This window comes from Nannospalax galili, unplaced genomic scaffold (assembly GCF_000622305.1).
Source record: "Nannospalax galili isolate Female #2095 unplaced genomic scaffold, S.galili_v1.0 scaffold442, whole genome shotgun sequence".
NCBI lineage: Eukaryota > Metazoa > Chordata > Mammalia > Rodentia > Spalacidae > Nannospalax > Nannospalax galili.
In genome coordinates this window covers 809,514-831,057 of record NW_008348806.1, presented here as the reverse complement: position 1 = coordinate 831,057, position 21,544 = coordinate 809,514, and the positions used below count along the sequence as shown (strand labels likewise).

Genomic DNA, 21,544 nt, shown 5'->3' with positions numbered 1-21,544 from the left:
AGAATCAACTCCCACAAGTTGTCTTTTGACCTCCACACTTGCTCTGTGGCACATGTTGTGCCCACACACGTACACACATGTGCACACACAAATAACTGAATGTAATTTAAAAATGTAAAGTTGTAATAGTTCTTCCAATAAACACTGACTGATCAACAGTATGTACAGTGTGTGCTAAGCCCTTTCTTAGAGCTGGAGAAACAAACATGAACAAAAACCCCAAGAAGCTTTTAATCTAAGGAGTACAGTGAATCGGTCAGTAGATATCTGTCTGACTACACAACAGGTCACCATGGCCAAGTGGAAGGGAAACCCTCACCTGGGAGAAGTATGGGAGTTTTTGTTCCTCCTTATATTTTTAAACTCTTACAAATGAAGAAAAAAGACACATGACCTAAATCTTAAGCTGGTAAAATACAAGGGGCACCAAGAAAGTAAATCAGTAAAGAAACTTAAAAATTCAAGCAAAACTGAGCCTTTTTATCACTCGTTTGCATCTACTGGACGGGCCAAAGTAGAGGTCCAGGACATGCGGGTTGCTTGTGTCACGAACTCTTTATACACCTTGTCAAAATGCAGAGCACAACTAGTGCTTATGAGTGGCCCTGTACAGTTGAGCATGCCCAGATCCTCTCTGCTGCAAGGCTCTAAAATCACTAACTAGAAACCCTCCTGTACTGACATCCAAGGTCATGCAATGCTTACTAGAGAACTGAGCAAATGTAGCTCTCTGTCAGCAAGAAACCAAATAGATTCTGCTGTTTTGCACAAAGGAATATTTCACATAAATGAAAAATGAGTAAATTTGATTATGATAGTGTATATAAATAAGGCTTAGGAACATAACTCAAAAAGAAAAGTTTTCAGGAGATGGTGCGGATCAGGAATACCAGGTTTATAAATCTCAGGCCTAAGACAGGAGAAAGAAAGTTATTTTTGTAAGGACACAAGAAATCTCCTATTTGGAATTCTGCACACCTCTAGAGAAAGTGCTGAATGATGTCAGGGAGGAGGGGGAGTCTGCTATTGCCGTTTGAATCCTAGCTGTTGCTGTTACCCTGTGGTGCTAAAGCCCCAGATTGTCCATCCTGTCCTAACTGCACTTCATATCTGACATATGCGTTATGTTCATAGATTGTTTGTAACCTCAGTGATCTTTCCCTTGATGCCTATGGTGAGCTTTAAACATATATATAGTATCAAAGATGTTTGTTCAAAGTAACTGGAGATACCATACCTTGCAGGCGGGATGTACGCCTTTGTGTAGCACCCAGCACTCGGTGCAGTACAGTGTGATGAGTTCTGTTAGGGTTCCAGACTGTAGTAGTTTCTAGAAAGGGCACCATTTGGGGAGGAGATAAAGGAAACTAAGGACGGGTATAGTGTCCAATAAGCTGGAAACGTAAGCGGAAGCCAGATCGTGCTGGCCTATACCCTGTAGGAAATGGAAAGGGGGACGTTGAAGTGTTTGAAAAGGGAAATGACATCTGAAGTTCATCTACACAGCACTCTGGCAGCTTTTCAGAGGACACACTGCAAAGGAGAAAAACTAGAACTATCGAGCCAGCTGAGAGGCCTCTCTGATTATCCAGGGGAAAGCACACAGAAGCAGTTAGTGGCGAGAAAGACTTGGATGCAACAGAGCCTTGACAGGTAGTCAGAGGTGTCTTGTGAAAGACTGGACATAATGCATAAGGATAGGCCAGTGTTCAAAGTTCACATGCCGGTTTCTAATTCAGTCATTTTAGTGACGATATACCAGTCCCTAAGAGCCCCGAAAGAGTAACATTGCAGAAGACAGTGGAGGAAGGACGCAGAGCCTAGATCTTAATTTGTAGGTTTAAAATATCTTTCCTTTTCCCTTTGGAAAGGTAAATGGATATTGGATTCTATTTATCTCAAGTTCAGTGGAGAAATCCTAGGCAGAGAGATCCATGCTTTGAATCAACATATAGGGAGATGATGCCAACCACAGGACGCCAATATTTAAAGATGTGTGTAGGGGGCAAGACAGAGGAACAGCAACAGAGGATTTTATCTGCATGGATATTGCTGCTGAGGGATGTAGGAAATCCAAGAAAAACATTTTAGAATAGTAAGAAAATGTTTGCTGTCTAACAAGTAGTCTATTATTTGTAAGGGAGCCAGGGATTTGCAAGCACTTTAGATTTCCCTTCCTGTTCTATCACCATGCTGTCTGTGTCAGACTTGAGCTAGTGTCACTCTAACAGTGAGATGACTTCCAATACACACTTCCTCTTTCTTTTTTATATTTATTTTATTATTTTTATTTAATGTGTATGCGTGTATTGCCTGAATGTAGGTAAGTGCACCTGTGTCGTGCAGTGCCTGCAGAGAACAGAAGAGGCTGTTGGATCACCTGGAACTTGAGTTACAGACAGTTGTTAGCTGCCATGTGGGTGCTGGGATTCGAACCCGGGTCTTCTGCAAGAACAGCCAGTGTCCTTAACCGCTGAGCCATCTCTCCAGCCCCAACACTTCCTCTTTCAAATCCTGCAGGAGAGAATAGCTCAGAGCCTGTCTCTTATGAACAGTACCTTCCTCCAGTCACCCAACAAACACCCTCAGGTGCTCTCTGATCTCAAATACTGGAAAGATGGACTTTGCAAACCAGCAGAGTATAGTTCTGTATCTGACTTTGGCTAATTGGAGTACAGCAGATGATGTTCTAACCCAGTGATTACTGAGACAGTGCAAAAGGAAAGGGGCCCTTGGGAATGAACAGGAAAAGTTGTTTAACTTTTTAAATTCTATTTTTTTTAAAAATAATTTATTGAGAATTTCATACTTTCATACAAGGTGTTTTGATCAAATCCACACCCACTCCCTCCCCTCTACCTCCTCTCATATCTCTCCATCACTTTTTTCTGATAACTTTATGTACATTTTCTTCTTCTCCTCCTTCTCCTTCTTTTCTTTTTGAGACAAAGGTCTCCCTGTAGCCCTTTCTGGCCTGGAACTCACTATGTAGACCAGGCTGGCCTTGAACTCACAGAGATCGGCCTGGCTCTGACTCCCAAGTGCTGGGATTAACAGCGTGCACTACCACACCCAACTCTTTTTTTTTTTTTTAATGGGGCCTTTTGCTACTCTAATATTCCCCCCTCTAAAGAGGTAACCCTAAAATCTTTTAAGGATTAGATAAGAGCTCCCAAATACTTTTGACATTTTTGGCCTTTGGAACAGAGTACATATGTTGCTAAGAGGCCCAAGGGCATTGTAAGTTTTAGCCACGAAACTGGCTACTTTTCTTTGGGGTCCTTTTACACTAACTGCCTAGCCAATTCCTACCTCCTATTCTTATCACACCATCCTCTGAAGAGTTATCCAACTTGTGGATAGGGAATTGGAACTCAGACCACTCTGGCTTCTTCCAAGCTGAACAGAGATGCAGGGTGAGGCATTTGTGGTACCCCTTCAGTGGGTCTATCTAAAAGACTCCCAAATTGCATAACTCTTGTCTCTAAGGGGAAAACAAAGTCCTTGAATCCTGAATAGGAGATGTGAAGGAGAAGTAAAGGCAAGAGTAATTAGCACTACAAGTTCTAGACCGGGAACTAGAAAAAAGTCAGAACAGGGCAAATTTCAAATGTTCATACAAGAATCCATTGGAATTTCTTGACGAGAGTTTCCAGATGCATCCCTCTATTGAGTGAGGAAAAATTGTTTTAAAGAGAGGACAGGCAACAGCCAGATGATGCCCCCAAATCAAGCACTGTCATTGTGATAAAGATTCCTCATGGTTTGAAACCTATTCCTCAAAAAGGACTTTTTATTGAAAGGAAGGAGCGGTTACAGTGGGTTCTAGATGGGAACACCGGAGAAACAGTAGGGATAGTCAAGGCATACATAAGCCTAGCTAAAGGGCTGAAGGCAGTAGCCACCAGTAAAGGGGAAGTTAAGATTTTGAACAAGAAGGAAATGTGCCTCATTATGAGAAAATTGGGAGGAAGTATACATTGGTAGGAGCTGAGTTCCCAGCACAGCCCAGGGTGCAGTCATTGCCAGCCAGGAAGGAATCTTGAACTGATGTAATTGCAACAGGAACTGCAAATTCTCATTCATGTACTACCCCTAGTAGAAGTAACGTGTATTTACATTATCCATCACACATCCATTTGCAGGAAGCCCATCCTCAAATCCCACTGTAACCTGCTGAGTCACCCCATCAGTACATGCCACAATATCATTTGTCTGCCACAGTGCTTACACAGAGACCCAGTGTAATCCTATGATTCATTAAACATCTGTGAATTGATGGACCTTTATAAAATCTGAAATAACTGTTCTGGCTATAATGTCATACTTCATGCTGGATATGAAATAATAATGTGTTTTTAAACTTTGCATCATGTCTTTAGTGGACAAGGGCTTTTGATTATCATATAATATTCCTATTTTCCTGAAATCTGAAGTTATAGAGCTTAAAGTAGGTAAGTCTATTTGTTGCCTCACAGAATAGAAAGAAGGAAGAATGCTTTAAATACTCAAATTGTTATTATGTATACACATATTATGGCTAAGTAAGTCAAGTTAATGCTCAGTGAAAATCAACTCGAAGAGATGGAGACTGGAAGTCATCAGCCAGGCTGTGATGTTGTCTGAGGCAAGTGTGATACTGTGCTGATCAATGGGTTTGATGATTAATTTTCTCTTCCAATAGCATTCATAGCACCTCCCAGCACTACGAAACGTACTCAGTAGAGATGACACTTCAAAATCAACACTGGCTTGATTTCTCCTTGTGTTTCCCACAGCTCATATATGTAGTGTCTTCAGCAATAAGGTGTTACCAGTAAATTCTGGTGGGTAACCAAGAGCAGGAGCAATGGCCACTGTGGTTTGAGGGTCAATGGGACCCCTGGTTAACAGCTTCAAAAGAGGAGGTTCAGTCCTGGCATCGGGCTTCTACTTTGTCAGCAGGGTCAAATGTTTTAGTAGGGTCAGTGTTCCCCTGTTACAGGGTAACTACTTTTAATCTCTTACAACGTCTATGTATATACTTTAAGATTTTATCGTAGTAGGTTTTCCTAAGACTTTTCCTAAAGGTCTTTAGTGTTGGTTACCCCTCCCCACACTTCCTCCTCTGCTCTGCCCTCCCTCCCCACCCCACTTAACACTTCCTATCTATTACTCCTCTTTCCTGGTTCATATCACTGCCTTCTGTCTGCCCTCCCTTGGCTGTTGTTAGTTTCCTGACCTCTCTGGATTTTCCAACTGAAACATGCACATCTAAGAATTCAAAGCTGGCACACAGCTCTGAGGGAACATGGGATGTGTGTCTTTCCAGGCCTGGGTTACCTCACTTAGGGTTACTGTTTCCAGTGCTGTCTATTTACCTGAAATGTTCATAGTTTCATTTTTTTGACAGCGGGATAATATTCCATTGTGTAAAGGCATCATACTCTTATTATCCATTCATCAGCTGATGGACATCTAGGTTGTTTCCATTTCCTGGCTATTGTGAAAAGGTCAGCAGTGCACATGGATGAACATGTATCTCCTTAGTAAGATAGAGTTAATTTGGTATATGCCAATTTTGGTAAGGCTGAGTCATGGTAGATTGATTTCTAGTTTTTTGAGGACTCTTCACACTGATTTCCATAATGACAACACCAACTTTCTCTCCCACAGCAGTGGATAAGATTTCCCCTTCCCCCACATTCTTGCCAGCACAGGTAGGTCCTTATTTGTTTTCTGGATCTCAGCCATTCTGACTGGGGTGAGATGAAATCTCAAAGTGGTTCTAATTTGCATTTCTCTGATAAGTATCAGGGTTAAGATGCTGAACAAATCTCGGCCATTTGTGTTTCATCTTTTTTTTTGTTTGTTTTCTTCTTTTGAGAACTTCCTGGTCAGCTCCTTGCCCTACTTTTTAATTAGGTTGCTTGTTTCTTTGATGTTTAAGGTTCTTTTGTTCTTTGGATATTCTAGGTATTAACCCTCTGTCAGAGGTACAGCTGGTAAAGTTTTTCCCACTTTGTAGATTGCCTCTTCACTCAGATGGTGATGTCCTTTGCAGTACAGTCTTCTTAGTTTCATGAGGTCCCATCTGTGAATTGTTGGACTTAATTACTGCACCACAGGAGTCCTGTTAGGAAGTCCTCTCCTGTATCTATAGGTGCCAGTGTGTTCCCCACCTTCCTCCTCTCTCAGGTCTTATGTTGAGGTCCTTGATCCATCTGGAGTTGAGAATCCTCACCCATCCTTCACGCCTCCTGTCTCTTGGATCTGCTGCATTCACTGTGGTTAAAGATTAGATGCCAAGTATTAAATCATGGCTCTCTGACAGGATCATGTTAAACACGTGTCTTTCCTCAGCTAATCCTCACAAAAACCATCCAGGGTAAGCACACCTCATGATACAAGTAACCTAAACTTTATGACTAAGCACTTCCATGATTCTCCAACAAGTGTTAGAAAGTAACATAACCCTCATAGGTAAATAAGCTCAGATTACATTCTTGTTGGCTAAATTCTTATATGAATCTCAAGGCTCTTTGCTTAATTCTAAAATGACAGACGTGGGGCGGGAAGGATAATTCTACTATTAAAAGCACTCGCACAATCACAAGAACCAGATTTCAGGTCTCAGCACCCCTGTAACAAGCCACACATCTCACAAATGCCTATAACTCCAGCTCCAATGCTCTCTTTTTGCCTCCATGTGTACACAGGTGTGCAACACACACACACACACACACATACACATGCATATACTCACACAGATACATACACAAATAACTAGAACCTTTTTTTCTCAAAACAGTATTACAAGTCTTAAATGGGTTGAATATCCCTGAAGAAACTTAAAATTATAGGATCATACCTGTACAGATATGTCAGAATTGTTGAGACAGAAAAGCACAGCGTGGGAAAGGATTGAGTGACACATAGGGAAACCTTGAGCCCTTCCCTCTAGAGTAAATAAGAAGAATACAAAATCTTCCTGATGTTACCTGAAAATTCCTCAGTATACAAAGAGAAGGTATTCAAAGGTTTCTTTTATAGTGAGTCTTCCCTCCCCATGTCTGTCCGTTCCAGAATGTTCTAGATTTGCTTCGTGTCTAGAAATAATCTACAGGAAGTGGCTGTGTGGCCACTTCTTAACTTCACCCTCTGGATAATGCAACTTCCCAGCAGCCTTTCTGCTTACACCAGAGGCGTCCACACCCACTTTCACATGCATCCCTCTGGAACAGTTCAGTAGGAGGGCTGAGTTACTGAGTTACTGCAATTTATACCAAAACGTATATGGTTAAGGATTCGCCATTGATAAAACTGCTAGGCACACACTCCACCGAACAGTAATAGGAAGCTCTTGGAGATTTCTAAAACATACTTAGTGACATGTTAGTGGCATGTTAAGATACCCACTAACTCTGCCCACTTAGCAAATCTATGGTCTATCCCTACTAAATTTTCATAGCACGAGCTTCATGACAGTGACATGAGTAAGTCTTCTGACACAGTGAATTGCTTTCAGGTGGAGATTTACAAGTTGTAATGCACAGAATGATTCAAAGAATAGTTTACAGAAATGTCTAGGGTCCCAAATCAGCTTTCACTCCTCTCATGTAATCAGTAAACAGACCTGTGTTGAGGTAACTAGATGTGCTCTCTTCAAAGAGTTGGTTACCATGTTATCCTTTCCAAAAAAATCAACAGTGTCTCTTTCTGTGCTAGGGAAATAAGAATGAATAATCAGGACTGAAGAGATGGCTCGGCGGTTAAGAGCATGGCCTGCTCTAGCAGAGGACCTAAGTTCACTTCCCAGCACCCAAGTCCGGCAGCTCATAACTGCCTGGAACTCCAGCTCCATGGAATCCCCACAGGCAAACACACACATAGACATGTGCATAGCCCCCCCACACACAGACACAGACACACATGCACATAGTTAAAAAATAACAAGATTTTTAAAAGAATGAATGCATTCCTTAGATTTACTGTTCCCTTCACTGTAAGTCATTAACATGAGACAGAGATTGATATGGAGCTGAAAGAGAAGGTTAGCGAAAGGAGAGAAACTATTTCCCAAGCTAGAGCACATGACGAGACCGAGCGAACGAGTCCATGAAAATCAAGCTCTCCAGAAGCAGTTCCATGACCGGGTCTGAGCTGAGTGGGAAGATTTGAAGAAATGATCAATTTCCTCTTTCCTGCTCCATTTCAAAGCCCAAAGGACTAGGGTGGTACCTGGTACTGTTGTATTGATTGCTTGTAGGGCTATCTGGTTTATGTAAATATTTTAAAACCTTTACTCTTTGTGTTATGTAATTATGTTTGTTCTCAAAAAGAATGTGGATTGGTGCTTGTGGAAATGTGAATGGAAAATTCCTCTAAAGCAGAAATGACGGGTGAACCGCAGGTGTTGCACAGAGTTGCTGCTGGGCTGGTTCCTACCTACCGGAGGGGCCTTGTTCTTTAACACACAGAGAGCACATTTCTGTTTCCTGACGCCAGTGTGGTGATGCCGCTGCCACAAAACTGGGGGACATTCTCATCCACCTGACTCTGAATTACCTAATAGAAGTCCAAACCCCAAAACTGTCCATCACAGAGCTGTTAAGTAAGAAGTAGAAAATAAATTTGTCACAGATTAAAGTAATAGAAAGAGTAGCAGATTCATCCATCAGTCTTTGATGTAGATGTTTTTAAAAACAAATGACTACATTTCTTCAAAGATTTGATAAATCAGTCACATTTATATTACCTTTACTTTGAGAAAATACAAAATTAAACCAATGCACTAACATGCCCGTGGTAGACTGCAGAGCTGAAGACCCAGGTAACATGGCAAGTGTGGACCAAGAAGACTACTCTGTTTCTTGCCATGGGGTCATTAGCCCTCACCCCATTCTCACACATTCTTAGAACTATTAGGATTCTTAGAAATACTACAAGCTTTGATCCCTGTAGTTAACATGTAGTCATGTTTCATTGTTTGGAAGATGCAGACCAGTGCTGTCAGGAAACACTGTGGGTTGAGACGCAGGCGTGGAGTGAGTTTCGTTGTTCCACTCTCGTGAGTGCTACATCATTTTCCATTTAGGTTGATAACCTCCAGTTCCACTGCTGCATTCTGTCGGTTGGCATTTAGTCATAGGAAAATGTGCTGATAGAGATTCACTAAATCAGAGATGACTGATTTCACATACTGGGCCACTGCCCCCGCCCCACATGTGCACTGAGGTGAAAAGCCCCATGCTGCACCTTTTCATCTGTCATTAGAGATACCACAGTGTGCCACCTGCGTCTAACTAAAGCATCAAGATCAGCAGGTACTGTGACTGTCCCACACGCTGCAGATAGGCTGCCAAGTTCTGCGAGGCAGTGCTCTAGCACCAAAATGGCCTAGCCAAATACATGTTAAAAAGAAGAAATCCAGGGTCTAGAGAGATGGCTCAGTGGTTAAGAGCACAGACTGCTCTTGCAGAGGACCCGGGTTCGATTCCCAGCACCACATGGTGGCTATGAACCATCCTTAACTCCAATTCCAAGGGAATCTGACACCCTCTTCTGACCTCCACGACATTGCATGATATGGGTGCACTCACATACGTGCAGGCAATACACTCATACACATAAAAATAATAAATAGTAAAAAAAAAAAAAAAAAAGAAATCCACTTAACAGTGTAGTCGTAATCATGAAGAGACTGACTCAGAGCAGTACTGAATGAAGAACTTCACACATATATTAGCCATAGCGAATAGTGCCGCAGTAAACACTGGTGGCCTAGAATCTCTGAAATGTTGACTTGGAGTTCTTTAAGTAAGCACCCAGGAGTGGTACAGCTGGGTCAGGTGGTACTGTGTTTGCAGTGTTTTGAGGAACTGCCATGCTGGGCTCCACGGGGGCTGGACTACTTTACGTTCCCACCATCAGGGTCTCTGGGATTCCCTCTATCCACGTCCTCCTCAGTATGACCTGTTATTTTCTTAATGACTGCCGTCCTGACTGGGCTGAGATGGAGTCACAACATAGTTTTGATTTGTATTTCCCTGATAGCTAAGGATGTTGAATTCTCTTTCATATGTTTATTGACCATTTGTAATTCATCTTTTGAGAACTCTCTGCTCATTTCATTAGTCCATTTATAGATTGGATTGATTGATTTCTTGTTTTTTAAGGGTTTTTAGTTATTTGTATTTTCTAGCTATTAACCCTCTGTCAGATGAACAACCGGTGGAGATTTTCTCCGCCTAGGCTGTCTCTTCCATTGTTTCTCTTGCCATGGAGAATACTTTTGGTTTCATTAAATTCCATCTGTCAGTTGTTGGTATGTTTCCTGAGCCGCTGGAGTCTTACGAGGTCCTACCTGTGCCTGATGTTTCTGTGTTTCTGTGTTTCTGTTTAAGCTCTCTGCTGTTACTGATGTGACTGCCTCCTTCTAGCAGGTAAATCTGGCATGTGGCTCTCCCTCTCAGCTGTACTTTAGCTGTGCTCCACAGATTTTAGTATATTGCGTTTTCCTGTGCAGCATTCGATGAACTTTTATTTCCTTCAGTCCCTTGTTGAATCAAGACTATGTAGGAGTGCTTTATTTCCAGTGTTTTGAGAGTATCCTTCCATCCTCTGTTATTAGATTAGAGTTTAATTGAATTGTGGGTGAAGGTCATGGTCTATGTGATTTAAGTTACATTTGTTGAGTTATTTTTCAGTTCAGGTTATGGTATACACAAACATTCTGCACTAAGCTGCAGAAACTGTATATTCTAGAGGTAACAATTCGATATGATTGGTCAGTATTGTTGCTGAGTTCCCCTGTATTTTTATATTCTTGACAATTTTCAGTCTAGTTTTTCTATCACTTATTCAGAGAAAGTTATTATATTCATCTATTTCTCTTTCAGTTCAATTATTTTTATTTCTTATACCTCACCTCTCTTGTTTAACATGATATGTAGGGTTGCCATGACTGCTTAACGAGCTGAACTTTTTCATACTATAGAATTCCAGTCTGTCTGTACTGGTTTTCTTCTGGCATCTCCTTTCCAGTGGCAGAGCAGCCGCCTTTCCTTCCCCTTGACTCATATTTGTAAGGTACAATTTTTAGGCCCATTTTACCTGCCTATATCATTATACTTGAAGTGATCTTTTGAAGTATGTTTAACCCTTTAGATTAAAGTAAGAATTGAGAGGTGCGGAAATGACTCATTCGGTAAAGCACTTCCCATATAAGCTTGAGGATCTGAGTTCCGATCCCCAGAACCCAAGTAAAAAGCCAGGAGCAACAGTCTGTGTTTTGTAATCCTAGTTCTGGAAGGCAGATCCAGGCAGATCCTTGGCCAACTAGCCAAGTTGAACCAGTGAGCTCCAGGTTCAATAAGAGACCCTGTTTCAAAAAACAATGTGGAGAGAGACTGACGAAGATACCCAGTGTCAACCTCTGGCCTGCACATACACATATGCATACACGTGAACATGTACACACATATACACCACGCATACAAAAAAAGTAGTAAATTAAGAACAGATACATTGGGGCTGGAAAGATGACTCAGTGGTTAAGAGCACTGGCTGCTCTTGCAGAAGACCTGGATTTGGCTCCCAGCATCCACATGGTGTCTAACAGCCGTCTATAACTTGTTTCAGGGGATCCACTGTTCTCTTCTGGCCTCCATGGGCATTGCACCTATGGGTGCACTCACATACATGAGGCAAAACACTCATACACATAAAATAAAAAATGAATCAAAAACTTTAAAAGAACAGATAAAGTCTAAATATTTGATTGTAGATTTTTATTGTTTCTGTGCTTTTTCCTGTTTCCTGTCAGTTATTTAAATATTTTTAAAGTTTCATTTTGTTTTCTCTGTAATGTTTTTGATATGTCCATCTACATAGATTTTGAGTTAGAGAGAGAGAGAGAGAGAGAGAGAGAGAGAGCGCTTACAAGTCTACTGGTGCCAGACTGTTCCAGCTGAAGTGAAGTTCACAACCAAACCTCCCATTCTGCAATCTAGCACTGCTCTGTGTATAACACAGTTGTGTTTAATCTGTCCTCTGCGTGCGTGTGTATGTCTGTGTGTCTGTGTCTGTGTGTCTGTGTCTGTATCGAGATCTGATAATGTCATAATTTTGTTTGGGTCATAAAAGATAATTTTGAATATTTAAGAGAAGAAAAACTCAATGTATCCCCAGAGTTCTTTCTTCCCTCTTGACCCTATGAAGTTTTTCCATTACCACTTCCTTCCTGCTAAAGAGCTTCTTTTAGACACTATTTAAGGAAAGTCCTTGGAGCAACAAACTTCCCTCATCTGAGAATGTCCTGATGCCCCTTTCGTTGCTGAAGAACATCTCAGCTGTTACAGGATTTGTGGCTGGCTGCTCTTCCTGCTGGTACTTGAATGACATCAAGTCCTGAGAGGACGGCTGCTGTCATTCCGATGCTTTTCCTCCACAGAGAGGGCATTGCTTTCCTCTGGTTTGTCCTCAGCTTTCAGACCTGCAGTCACGATCTGTCTGTGCCTGGTGTCCTGGGGTTTCTCCTCGTCTCTCCCCGCTTCTTTTACCGTATTTCAAGGTTTGGGCATTGTTTCTTCACGTGGCTTTCCAGCTCCGCTTTCTTTTCTTCAGTCATTTTGACAACATGATTACTTGAGTTAGTTTGGCCCCTGGGTGTCTGAGATGGTCCTGTGTGTTTCCTCCCTGTTGTTCTGACTGAGCAACTTCTTTCGTCCTTCCAACTCAGCATCTCGGTCTCAGCTCTCTGTGTGCTGAGTTCATTCAGCTCCTGAGCTTTCTATTTCAATTATTGTGTTTTTCAGCTCTACAATTCCCATGTTTCTTCTTTAAGTCTTTTCTTTGTTTGCTGAGACTTTGTATTTCTTTGCTAATGGCTTCCTTTTTTCCTATGTATTGAGTATGTATAGTTGATCATCAGAGTTTTTTCTTGGTGGTGTCTTTAAAAGAAGATAATTACAATATCTTTTCTTCTCAGTATAAAGACCTGTTGTTCATCTTCACTGTATTTGAGACTCTGGATATGAGTGATTTTTCCATTGAAATATGGACATTTTATATTCTGTTACAAATCTATGGGTCTCATTTCAGTCTCCATATGTGTTTGTGTATTTGTATGTCCATGTATACAAGATCATGTAGGGGTACACTGTGTGTGTGTGTGTGTGTGTGTGTGTGTGTGTGTGTGTATGAAGGTCAGAGGATACTGTCTACATTTCTGAGACAGTCCTGGGACTCACCTGCCAGTCCAGGGATCCACCTGTCTCCACTTCCTCAGTGCTGAGATTACAAACGTACACACACCACCATGCCTGCTTTTTTAACATGGGTTCTGGGATTGAACTCGATCCTCACGTTTGCAAGGCCACCACTTGACTGACTGAGCTGTCCCCCCAGCCCTTGACCTTTCTGTTTTAGCTAATTTTCCTTGATTCTCTTTCAGTTGAAGAAGGATGGGGTGGGGACAGAAGGTGGGTTTCTCTTTCATCCTTCATTGACACCTCAGGCAGAAGTTCCTAGATACTGCTAGGGGAGTGGAGATTTCGGCCACCCAGTGGGTTCCACTGATGCCCTGGTATAGTTGCCTCGTTACCACTGGGTCAGATGAAATATGACTCTATCAGGCCTCCAACGTCCTATTGAGATGGTAGAAGTATGTCATTGTGGCTGAGTGAGAGGGCTGATTACTAGCCATTTGAGTTCTGTGGGACCCTCCTTGGCCTTCTTTGGATAATGGGGACTAGGGCAGTTTACCACTGCAGCCATGCGGCCATGATCTGCCCTATCCTTGTGAGAATAGGAGTATATATAGCCTCCCCACATAGCCTTTGTTGGCACTGCTGAGCTCAGCTACAGGAAAGAAGTCACTGTCTAAAGGGTTCTGTCTGCATCTTTCCCGATCCTTTGGAGAGAAAGAGGTTTTTGTTCAGGTTTTTCTTGTGGGGTTTGGTGGTGGTGGTGCTGGTGGTGGTGCTGGTGGTGGTGCAGTGTTGGTCTTTGCATCAGTTGACATTCTCAGAGTTGCCATTGATTCCACTTCAAGCCTTGTATATAATTCAAGGAGCATGCCCTGATGCTGTGACTCAGCCCCTTCCGGGATCCTTTTACTTTTCAGCCATCTTCTATTTGCTTACATGTCATGCCCAAAGATTTTATTATATTTAATGATGAGATGAGTAAAAATAAATGTAGTCCACCTACCAGAAAGCAAAAGTCCAACTAGCTTACCTTTTGAAGTTTATCTTATACTAAAAAGAAAAAGGACATGTCAGCATACATGGTGGGGAGAGACACTGGGAGAACTGGGTTGTTGCATTACAATATTACCAGAAGTAGCTTATTGAAATGCAAGGCAATCCCTTAAAAGATGTCACTGTGTGCTCTCTGTGGGTAATTCTGGATGGCTGAACCTGCTTCTGAACATTTTTAGAATTCTTTTGGACAAGTTTAGAGCACAAATCAGATACTTTTGAGTGTTCTAACTGGGGTGAGTTGTCATCCTTTGAAACCCTGTTTGACTCCTGGAAGCCAACCCTAGAGTTCAGGAGCTAAGGTAGATAGTGAGACGCACGGCCAAACTGGGTAATGCAGTATATATCCCAGCTCCGTGCTGGGGTCTAAAACATTGTGAACCAAACCATCTTGGCTATAAAAGAGACATTTCTTTCATATCATTCAAAATCTCCAAACACCTAACAATTCCCCATAATAAGTCCTATTGGCTGTGGGATGCATTTTGTGTGAAAAATATCATTTGGCATCAAATCAATATTCGTTTCTTTGGCTTTGGCACAAACATTTTCTTGGGCCCTGTGGATATTGGAGGGTTTTTACCCTTGTAAAATCTGACAGCTTGTCTTTTTGGGCCAACTTGAAAAATACCGTCTCTGTTCTCCTCAAATACATGTTTTGTGCAGGCTACCCTTGAGAGCTCCAAACAAATGTCAAGTCATCTATTTCTCTTTGTCATTTCAAACCTATCAAGCAGTCTTTACAGAAGTCTTGTGTGGGCATTCCCCGTCAGTGAGATGCAGCGAGTGCATGGTGAACCCTTGGCTTGAGCAAACCCAGCCTCTGACGAGCTCCATGTTTCCATGAGTGCTTTGTACTGCATTGAACACATTTTTGTCACCTTCCGGAAGTCCTGGTGCCATTCACAAGGTCCTGTCCTGGACCTGTGTTCCCTCCGGGTGCCGTCCCGGACCTTGTAGTGTTCCCTCCGGGCGCTGTCCTGGACCTTGTACTGTTCCCTCCGGGTGCCGTCCTGGACTTTGTATTGTTCCTGTCCTGGACCTTGTGGTGTTCCCTCCAGGTGCCGTCCTGGACCTTGTAGTGTTCCTGTCCTGGACCTCCAGGTGTCTTGTCATTTGTTTGCTTTACTTCACACACTTTGGTGTCATTCTTTGCCCTCTGTGACTGTCACTCAACCACATTCTTCACAGCCCACGTAGTGGAAGATCTGCTCCTGAGGCCACAGACAGAATCACTCTGCAGCCTGCTCCTCCCTGCACACATCCTCAAACAGGAGCTTTATGAACTCATAGTAAGGGAAAGGCTGCTAAATGCAAAACCATCTTCCTGTTTGCTCCCAGTAAGCTTGACACCCAAGCAAAGCAGTCCTAGGCCTGATTCACTGAGTGGGAATTCAAGAGCTGCTGAAGAGCTGAGTAATGAGGCCTAGCCCTCCGACTCCAGTACTCCCCAGCCTGGCCTCAAGGCTCCTCTGCATGGTCCCCTTTCTGTTCTCAGTTGAGCTGTCACAGGAGGGGCTGGTTTGGAGAAAGAGGTTTGTAGTATAAAACTTTGTCTGAAAGGACAGCCTCAGACAGTTTGCCAAGTGCTGCTCCTGCCCATTCCTGTTATGCTAATGTTTCCCATCTTTAATTTCCTCTTCTGCAACATTGGACAATAATCCTCATCACCTTAATGTTGCTGTGAAGACTAAAATGGCTAACGTGTACAATACATAGGACATGGTTCAGCACCACATGTTGGATGATAGCTATTATTCATTGAATGCATTTACTATGTCACTCTCTGAGAATAGTAAGATATGGTTTTGCCATCTAAAATATAAAACCAGGGGCTAGAGAGATGGCTCAGTAAAGTGCCTGCCACACAGGCACTAACTTCAGGTCTCTAGTACCCCAATAAGAAACAGGACATGGTGGCTAGCATCTGTAACTGCAGCTCTGGGGAAGTGAAGGCAAGAAGATCTCTGGAGCTTAATGTCCAGCAAGTCTAGCTAAATCAGTGAGCTCCAGGCTCAGTAAGAGAGACAAAGTAAGGAAGACACTCAGTGTCAGCCTCTGGATTCCACATTGACACACATGTACATGTGCACCTGCATACGGGTGAATACACATGTGAACACTGACATATACCACACACAATATAATACAAATATCTATATAATCCTGAGTTCAAATTGACCCATCAGAGGAAAATTGCAACCAGAAAAACATGTCTAAATGTTGTTAGAGTTCTGTGAAATAGAGAAACACGTTATCAGTCTTAGATATACACTTTCTTCAAATTAATCAGCAAAGTAGCTCTTAAGTAGTCATTATTGATTTTCTCATGCTGATTATATATTAAGGGATCGAGGCTACCAAATACTTTAGCAGTGGAGGTGGGAAGCAGGTAGAAAAGCGGAAATCAACTGACTGCCCAGAGCTTGCCCCCATCAGCCTGCCTTGACCCCCAGTTCCTCTGACCTCAGATCGTTCTGACTTGTAACTGAGCCTGCCACTCAGGTCATTCAGGAACCAACAAGTTCTGAGTATTACAGTAGCTACTTTCTACCAAACAAGAGACTGGGAAGTCCATGGCAGAGGCAAAGAGCTAAACTTGCCATAAGGAAAGCCTGACCAGAAAGACGTTCAGAATTCTAGACTGGTAGAACGGTCAAAGCACTTCCTGAAGGGTTCCTAGAAGACAGAATGTTAGTGGAACAGGCATGGCATCCTCGAGCTTCTGCAGCTGTGCTCCTGTGTTCATTCTGTGGTCAGCACTGCATCAGTAATTGCTGCACGTTGTGCCGGTGTGGACTAAAACCTGAGGTTCTCCCTTGACTGAATGTCTTCAATGTTCGTGAAATTAGAAAATTGTGCATAACATCGAGACAGCCAGATGAGCATCCACAGTGTAATCAGTGCTGTTTGCTTTGCCCCACATATGGCCAAGTAATAACTTTGGGTATTTTCTTCTTAACCTACCTTCTGTTTGGAATCCAAGAGTATATCTTCCCTCTAAACAATTTCTATTTTCACTGTGATTTCTTTGTTTTTTAAGTTGTTCTTCAAGAACTTTAAAACAAATGTGCATAGTTCATTATAATGAAGTCCCGATATCCTAGGACTCCGCAGACTGCAGCAGCTCACTGGAATTGACCACACGATTGATTTCTAATATAACTTTGATGTTACAAAACCATCTCGGTTGATAATGTGACAGATTAGTGAACATACATCGTCCTCTACTGAACATGCTCACTACGCACCTGTGTCATCAGACAAGCAATTCTGTTGTTTTCCTTAGAAAACAGGGTTAACATTCCCCTGATGCTAGACAGATTACACATTGAGGTTATTTTCAACATAAAATACTGGGTAGAGAGCCCCTTATTTTTAAGTTGTGACCTTTTTCTCTTCTTGAGATTCTTCAGATGAATTTTGGTCCCTTAAAATCAGGGTTAAAATAATCTTGGCAAGCCTACAGGTGACTGCCCCAGGGTCAACATTTCCACCAGCCCCAGTAGGCAGACCGTGCTGAGAGCCCCACAGCTCCCTCTCCCTGCAGGGTGGTCACCTGTACTTTCTGCTTCGGTCACAGCCCTGCAGCCCAGGAACCTTGGCCTGATGGTTTTGTTCTCCACAGGCAGGCAGCCACATTCAGACCCTGATGGGGTCGCAGAGCCTTCAGCACCGTAGCAGGGAGCAGCAGCCATACGAGGGGAACATCAACAAAGTGACTATCCAGCAATTTCAGTCGCCGTTACCCATTCAGATCCCCTCGTCACAGGCCACCCGGGGGCCTCAGCCTGGACGGTGCTTAATTCAAACGAAAGGGCAGAGAAGTATGGACGGATATCCCGAGCAGGTGAGGACCACTCTCGTAATAATGGAAGTTATATCCCAGCTGTGTGATGGTTGGGCATGCTGGATGCCTTGTGCTGAGTGAGGTGGAACACCTCCCCGTGCTGCTTTCTGTTTTCCATGGTTGGGATGATGACATGAACGCACATGGTCGGGTAATGATGTAGTACGTTGGTAAAATGCCCTTTTCCAGGAGGGAGCCGTGCTGGCTTTTCAGGCCTGCCCCTTCTCCTCAGTTCCCGCCCCAGTTCCTCAGCACAGGTCCAAGTGCTGTAAAGAACCTCTGTGGATTAGTATATTCACTTCAGGCCCCTGGTGTAACTGAGGGTGTAAAAGGTGAACCGTTATCTTCCTACACCCATTTGAAGAAAAACATTTTAATTCCTGTCTTCTGGTTGTTGAACAGTACAGAGTATAGGACCTTCTGAAGGGCTGTTGGAAGAGAAATATTTTTGAATTGCTCCAAACGCTGCTGGTTAATAATGTCTCATAGCAAAGGAACCATGGCAATGAATGGTGTTCTCCCTCCCTGCCTACAGGCAGGGTTTGCTTTCCCATGGTACAGTGTGTTTTTCTTCCTTGCGACCAGCAAACAGGTGCCATCTCATCTGTTAAAAGCTTAGAAAAGGTCATGTATTCTAACGTATAAGATTAATTTCTCACGTTTTGTCGTTTGGATTATTGGTTCAAGTTTTGTGATATTACTCACCCCTGACATGGTTTGTAAAGGTTTCAGTCCACTATGACGAATTCAAAGTTCTACATATAAACAAGCCTTTTCTTCCCAACATGCCTGCTGAAATTAACTTCTGTCGCCTCATGTTACTAAGAGCCATTTATCACTGGGGTGCCATTGGCTTCAGTCACATCCCCTTTCTTAACCCCATCCTGCATTAATCATTCTCAGAATCAAAGGTACTCTCTTCTAGATAATTCTCATTGATCCAAGTTACACACTGGATTTAATGTGTGACAAACCAGACAGGCGCTTTCAGTCAGATAATGATGTGCGGCTTCTGATTCTCCAGAGGTTCTAAACAGTTAATGATGTTTAAATGCTTTAACAAAGGCATTGTTCATATCTGACACTGCAGGAAAAAAAATAACCTCAGCCCCGTTCTCTGATTAGGCTGTTCCTGTTAGTAGTTACATGGGTTGTTTTTATTGTTTTGGTTTTTTTCTCTCCCCAAATCAATGCCCAGTTTCCACCTATTTTGCATTGTAAGGAAGATAATCTGAATACCCAGAAATGCATAAATAAAATGAGAATTGCCTGGCCAGATATGGCGGCACATGACTTTAATCCCAGCACTCAGGAGGCAAAGGCAGGGGGATCTCTGTGAGTTTGAGGCCAGCCTGGACTATATAAGTTCCACGTAAGCTGGGGCTACAGGGAGACCCTGTCTCAAAAAGATTTTTTTGAAATGAGAATTGCTAAATTTTAAATTTCACACATGAATTAAGTTTAACACGTCATGACATTACATCACAGTATCTACCGTAGCTTCTAGGTGTTTTGAGTCAAGGCTTTGATAATATCAGCTTCAGAGAGAAAGTATAAGGAGGGAAGCACTCGGGGCCACCTTAGGGTCTTAGATGCAATCCCTTTGTCTTCTTAGACCCTTTGCCTTGATCTTAGGCTGAAATGGACCAGAATGCCAAGATCAAAGCTTTGGGTGTCAGTAATACCTTCAGAGGCCTTTAAACAACTACTAGACCTGGTTCCAAAATATGCTCTCCCACCCCAATCATAAATCCCCAGAACATGAGTTAGATGTGTCTTCACGATCCGCTGTCATACGGTGCAACACTGCTGGGCACAGGTGGCTCGCTGCTGCGGCATCCCTTCCCAGCTCCACCTGAGGTGATGCCCCATCATAAAGCTGACATTGCTGGAATAAGGATACCACAGAGACCAGGAAACACCGGCAAGCAGGAAGAGTGCACCCCTGAGCAGCTGCTAGACACCCCCACACCCCACTGTCTCCATGCTGCTTCTCCCAGGCCTGGCCTTCCCTAACCTCTGCTCTTCCTCTGTGAGCACCAAGCCCAGGACTCGAGGTCTGAAGCTCTCCTTTTACTTTTGCACGTCATGCGCCTCTGGCACGTCATTGCATCCTTCCACGGTTCTGTTTCTTTTCTTAAAATGGAAACGTTACTACCTGTCAACATTGGAGGACGGAGGCATGGGGAGACTCAGTCAGAAGAGTGCTGTGCACAAGTGTGAGAACCAGAGTCCAGCCCCAGATCCCAAGTAAAAGCTGAGTGTGGTCACACACACACACACACACACACACACACACACACACCACATGCACGCACACACACCACACACACCACATGCACACACACATCACACACACACACACCACACACTCACCACACACATACACCACACACCATATGCACACACACACCCCACACACACACCACACACACACACACACACATAATCCCAGAGCTGGAGGGTAGAGGCAGACTGATCCCTGGGGCCCACTGGCCAGCCCACTAGCCTACTCCATGAGTGTCGGGCCAGTGAGAGATCCTATCTTGAAGACAAGGTGGACAGCAGCTAAAGAACAACACAGGTTAACTTCTGACCTCCACACACACAATGAAGCTCTTCTCTGAGAGTGTAGTAAAACAGAAGAAGTAGGATTACAAGATTTTGAGAATTAAAATTTTGGAAGGAAGTTAAGGATTATCAATCCCAACTTCCGTAGTCTACAGAGAGAACAAACACAGCCAAAAATGAACCACTTTCCTATTCTTTGTCACGTCATCTTCAGATGCTCTCTGCCTTCCTCCGTCCTCCCTGTCACACCGCCCTGTGTCAGATCAGCCTGGGCTACACACATGAATCTGGTCAGAAGCTTTACAGAAAGCACTCACTCCCCATCAACCTGTTCCATTCACCTGCCTGTGGCCTAGCTGATGGGGATTTTTTCAACTCCCCATGTGATTCTACTGGACAGCCAAGTTGAATGTCACTGGCCGAAGATGCTCCGTGGCCCAGCAGCTTCCCAGCTCAGTAGAACATTGGAACCCTCACTATCTAGAAGCTGCCGAGTTGACTTTTACGTTTTGGTTGTTAGCCTTAGCCTTTAATGGCTGCACTATCCCTCCAGCCCTAGTTGACTGTTTTTTAAAGAAACTCATGGGGGGCTGGAGAGATGATGGCTCAGCAGTTAAGAACACTAAGGAAACACTTATGGAAAATCGGGTTCGAATCCCAGCACCTGTGGCAGCTAACAACTGTCTGTAACTCCAGTTCCAGGGGATCGGACAGCCTCTTCTGACTTCCAAGGGTATTGCATGACACAGGTGCACTTACCTACATGCAGGCAATACACGTGTACACGTAAAATAAAAATAATAAAACAAAATTTAAAAAAAAATCACATGCCTTTAGTCCCAGAACTTGGGAGGCAGAGGCAAGCGGATCTACAAGCTTG

General features: G+C 43.2%; 1 protein-coding gene across 9 annotated transcripts in view; it reads left to right on the top strand.

Moving 5' to 3' along the window:
• The window catches only part of Lrrc7 (leucine rich repeat containing 7), a 432,681-nt gene that overhangs the window by 363,155 nt on the left and 47,982 nt on the right, over positions 1-21,544 (top strand). For all 9 annotated transcript variants that reach the window (XM_008846094.1, XM_029569851.1, XM_008846095.1 and 6 more), the window contains one exon: positions 17,872-18,093. In XM_008846094.1, the coding sequence (XP_008844316.1) occupies positions 17,872-18,093 (222 nt within the window). The remainder of the gene's footprint in view (positions 1-17,871; positions 18,094-21,544) is intronic.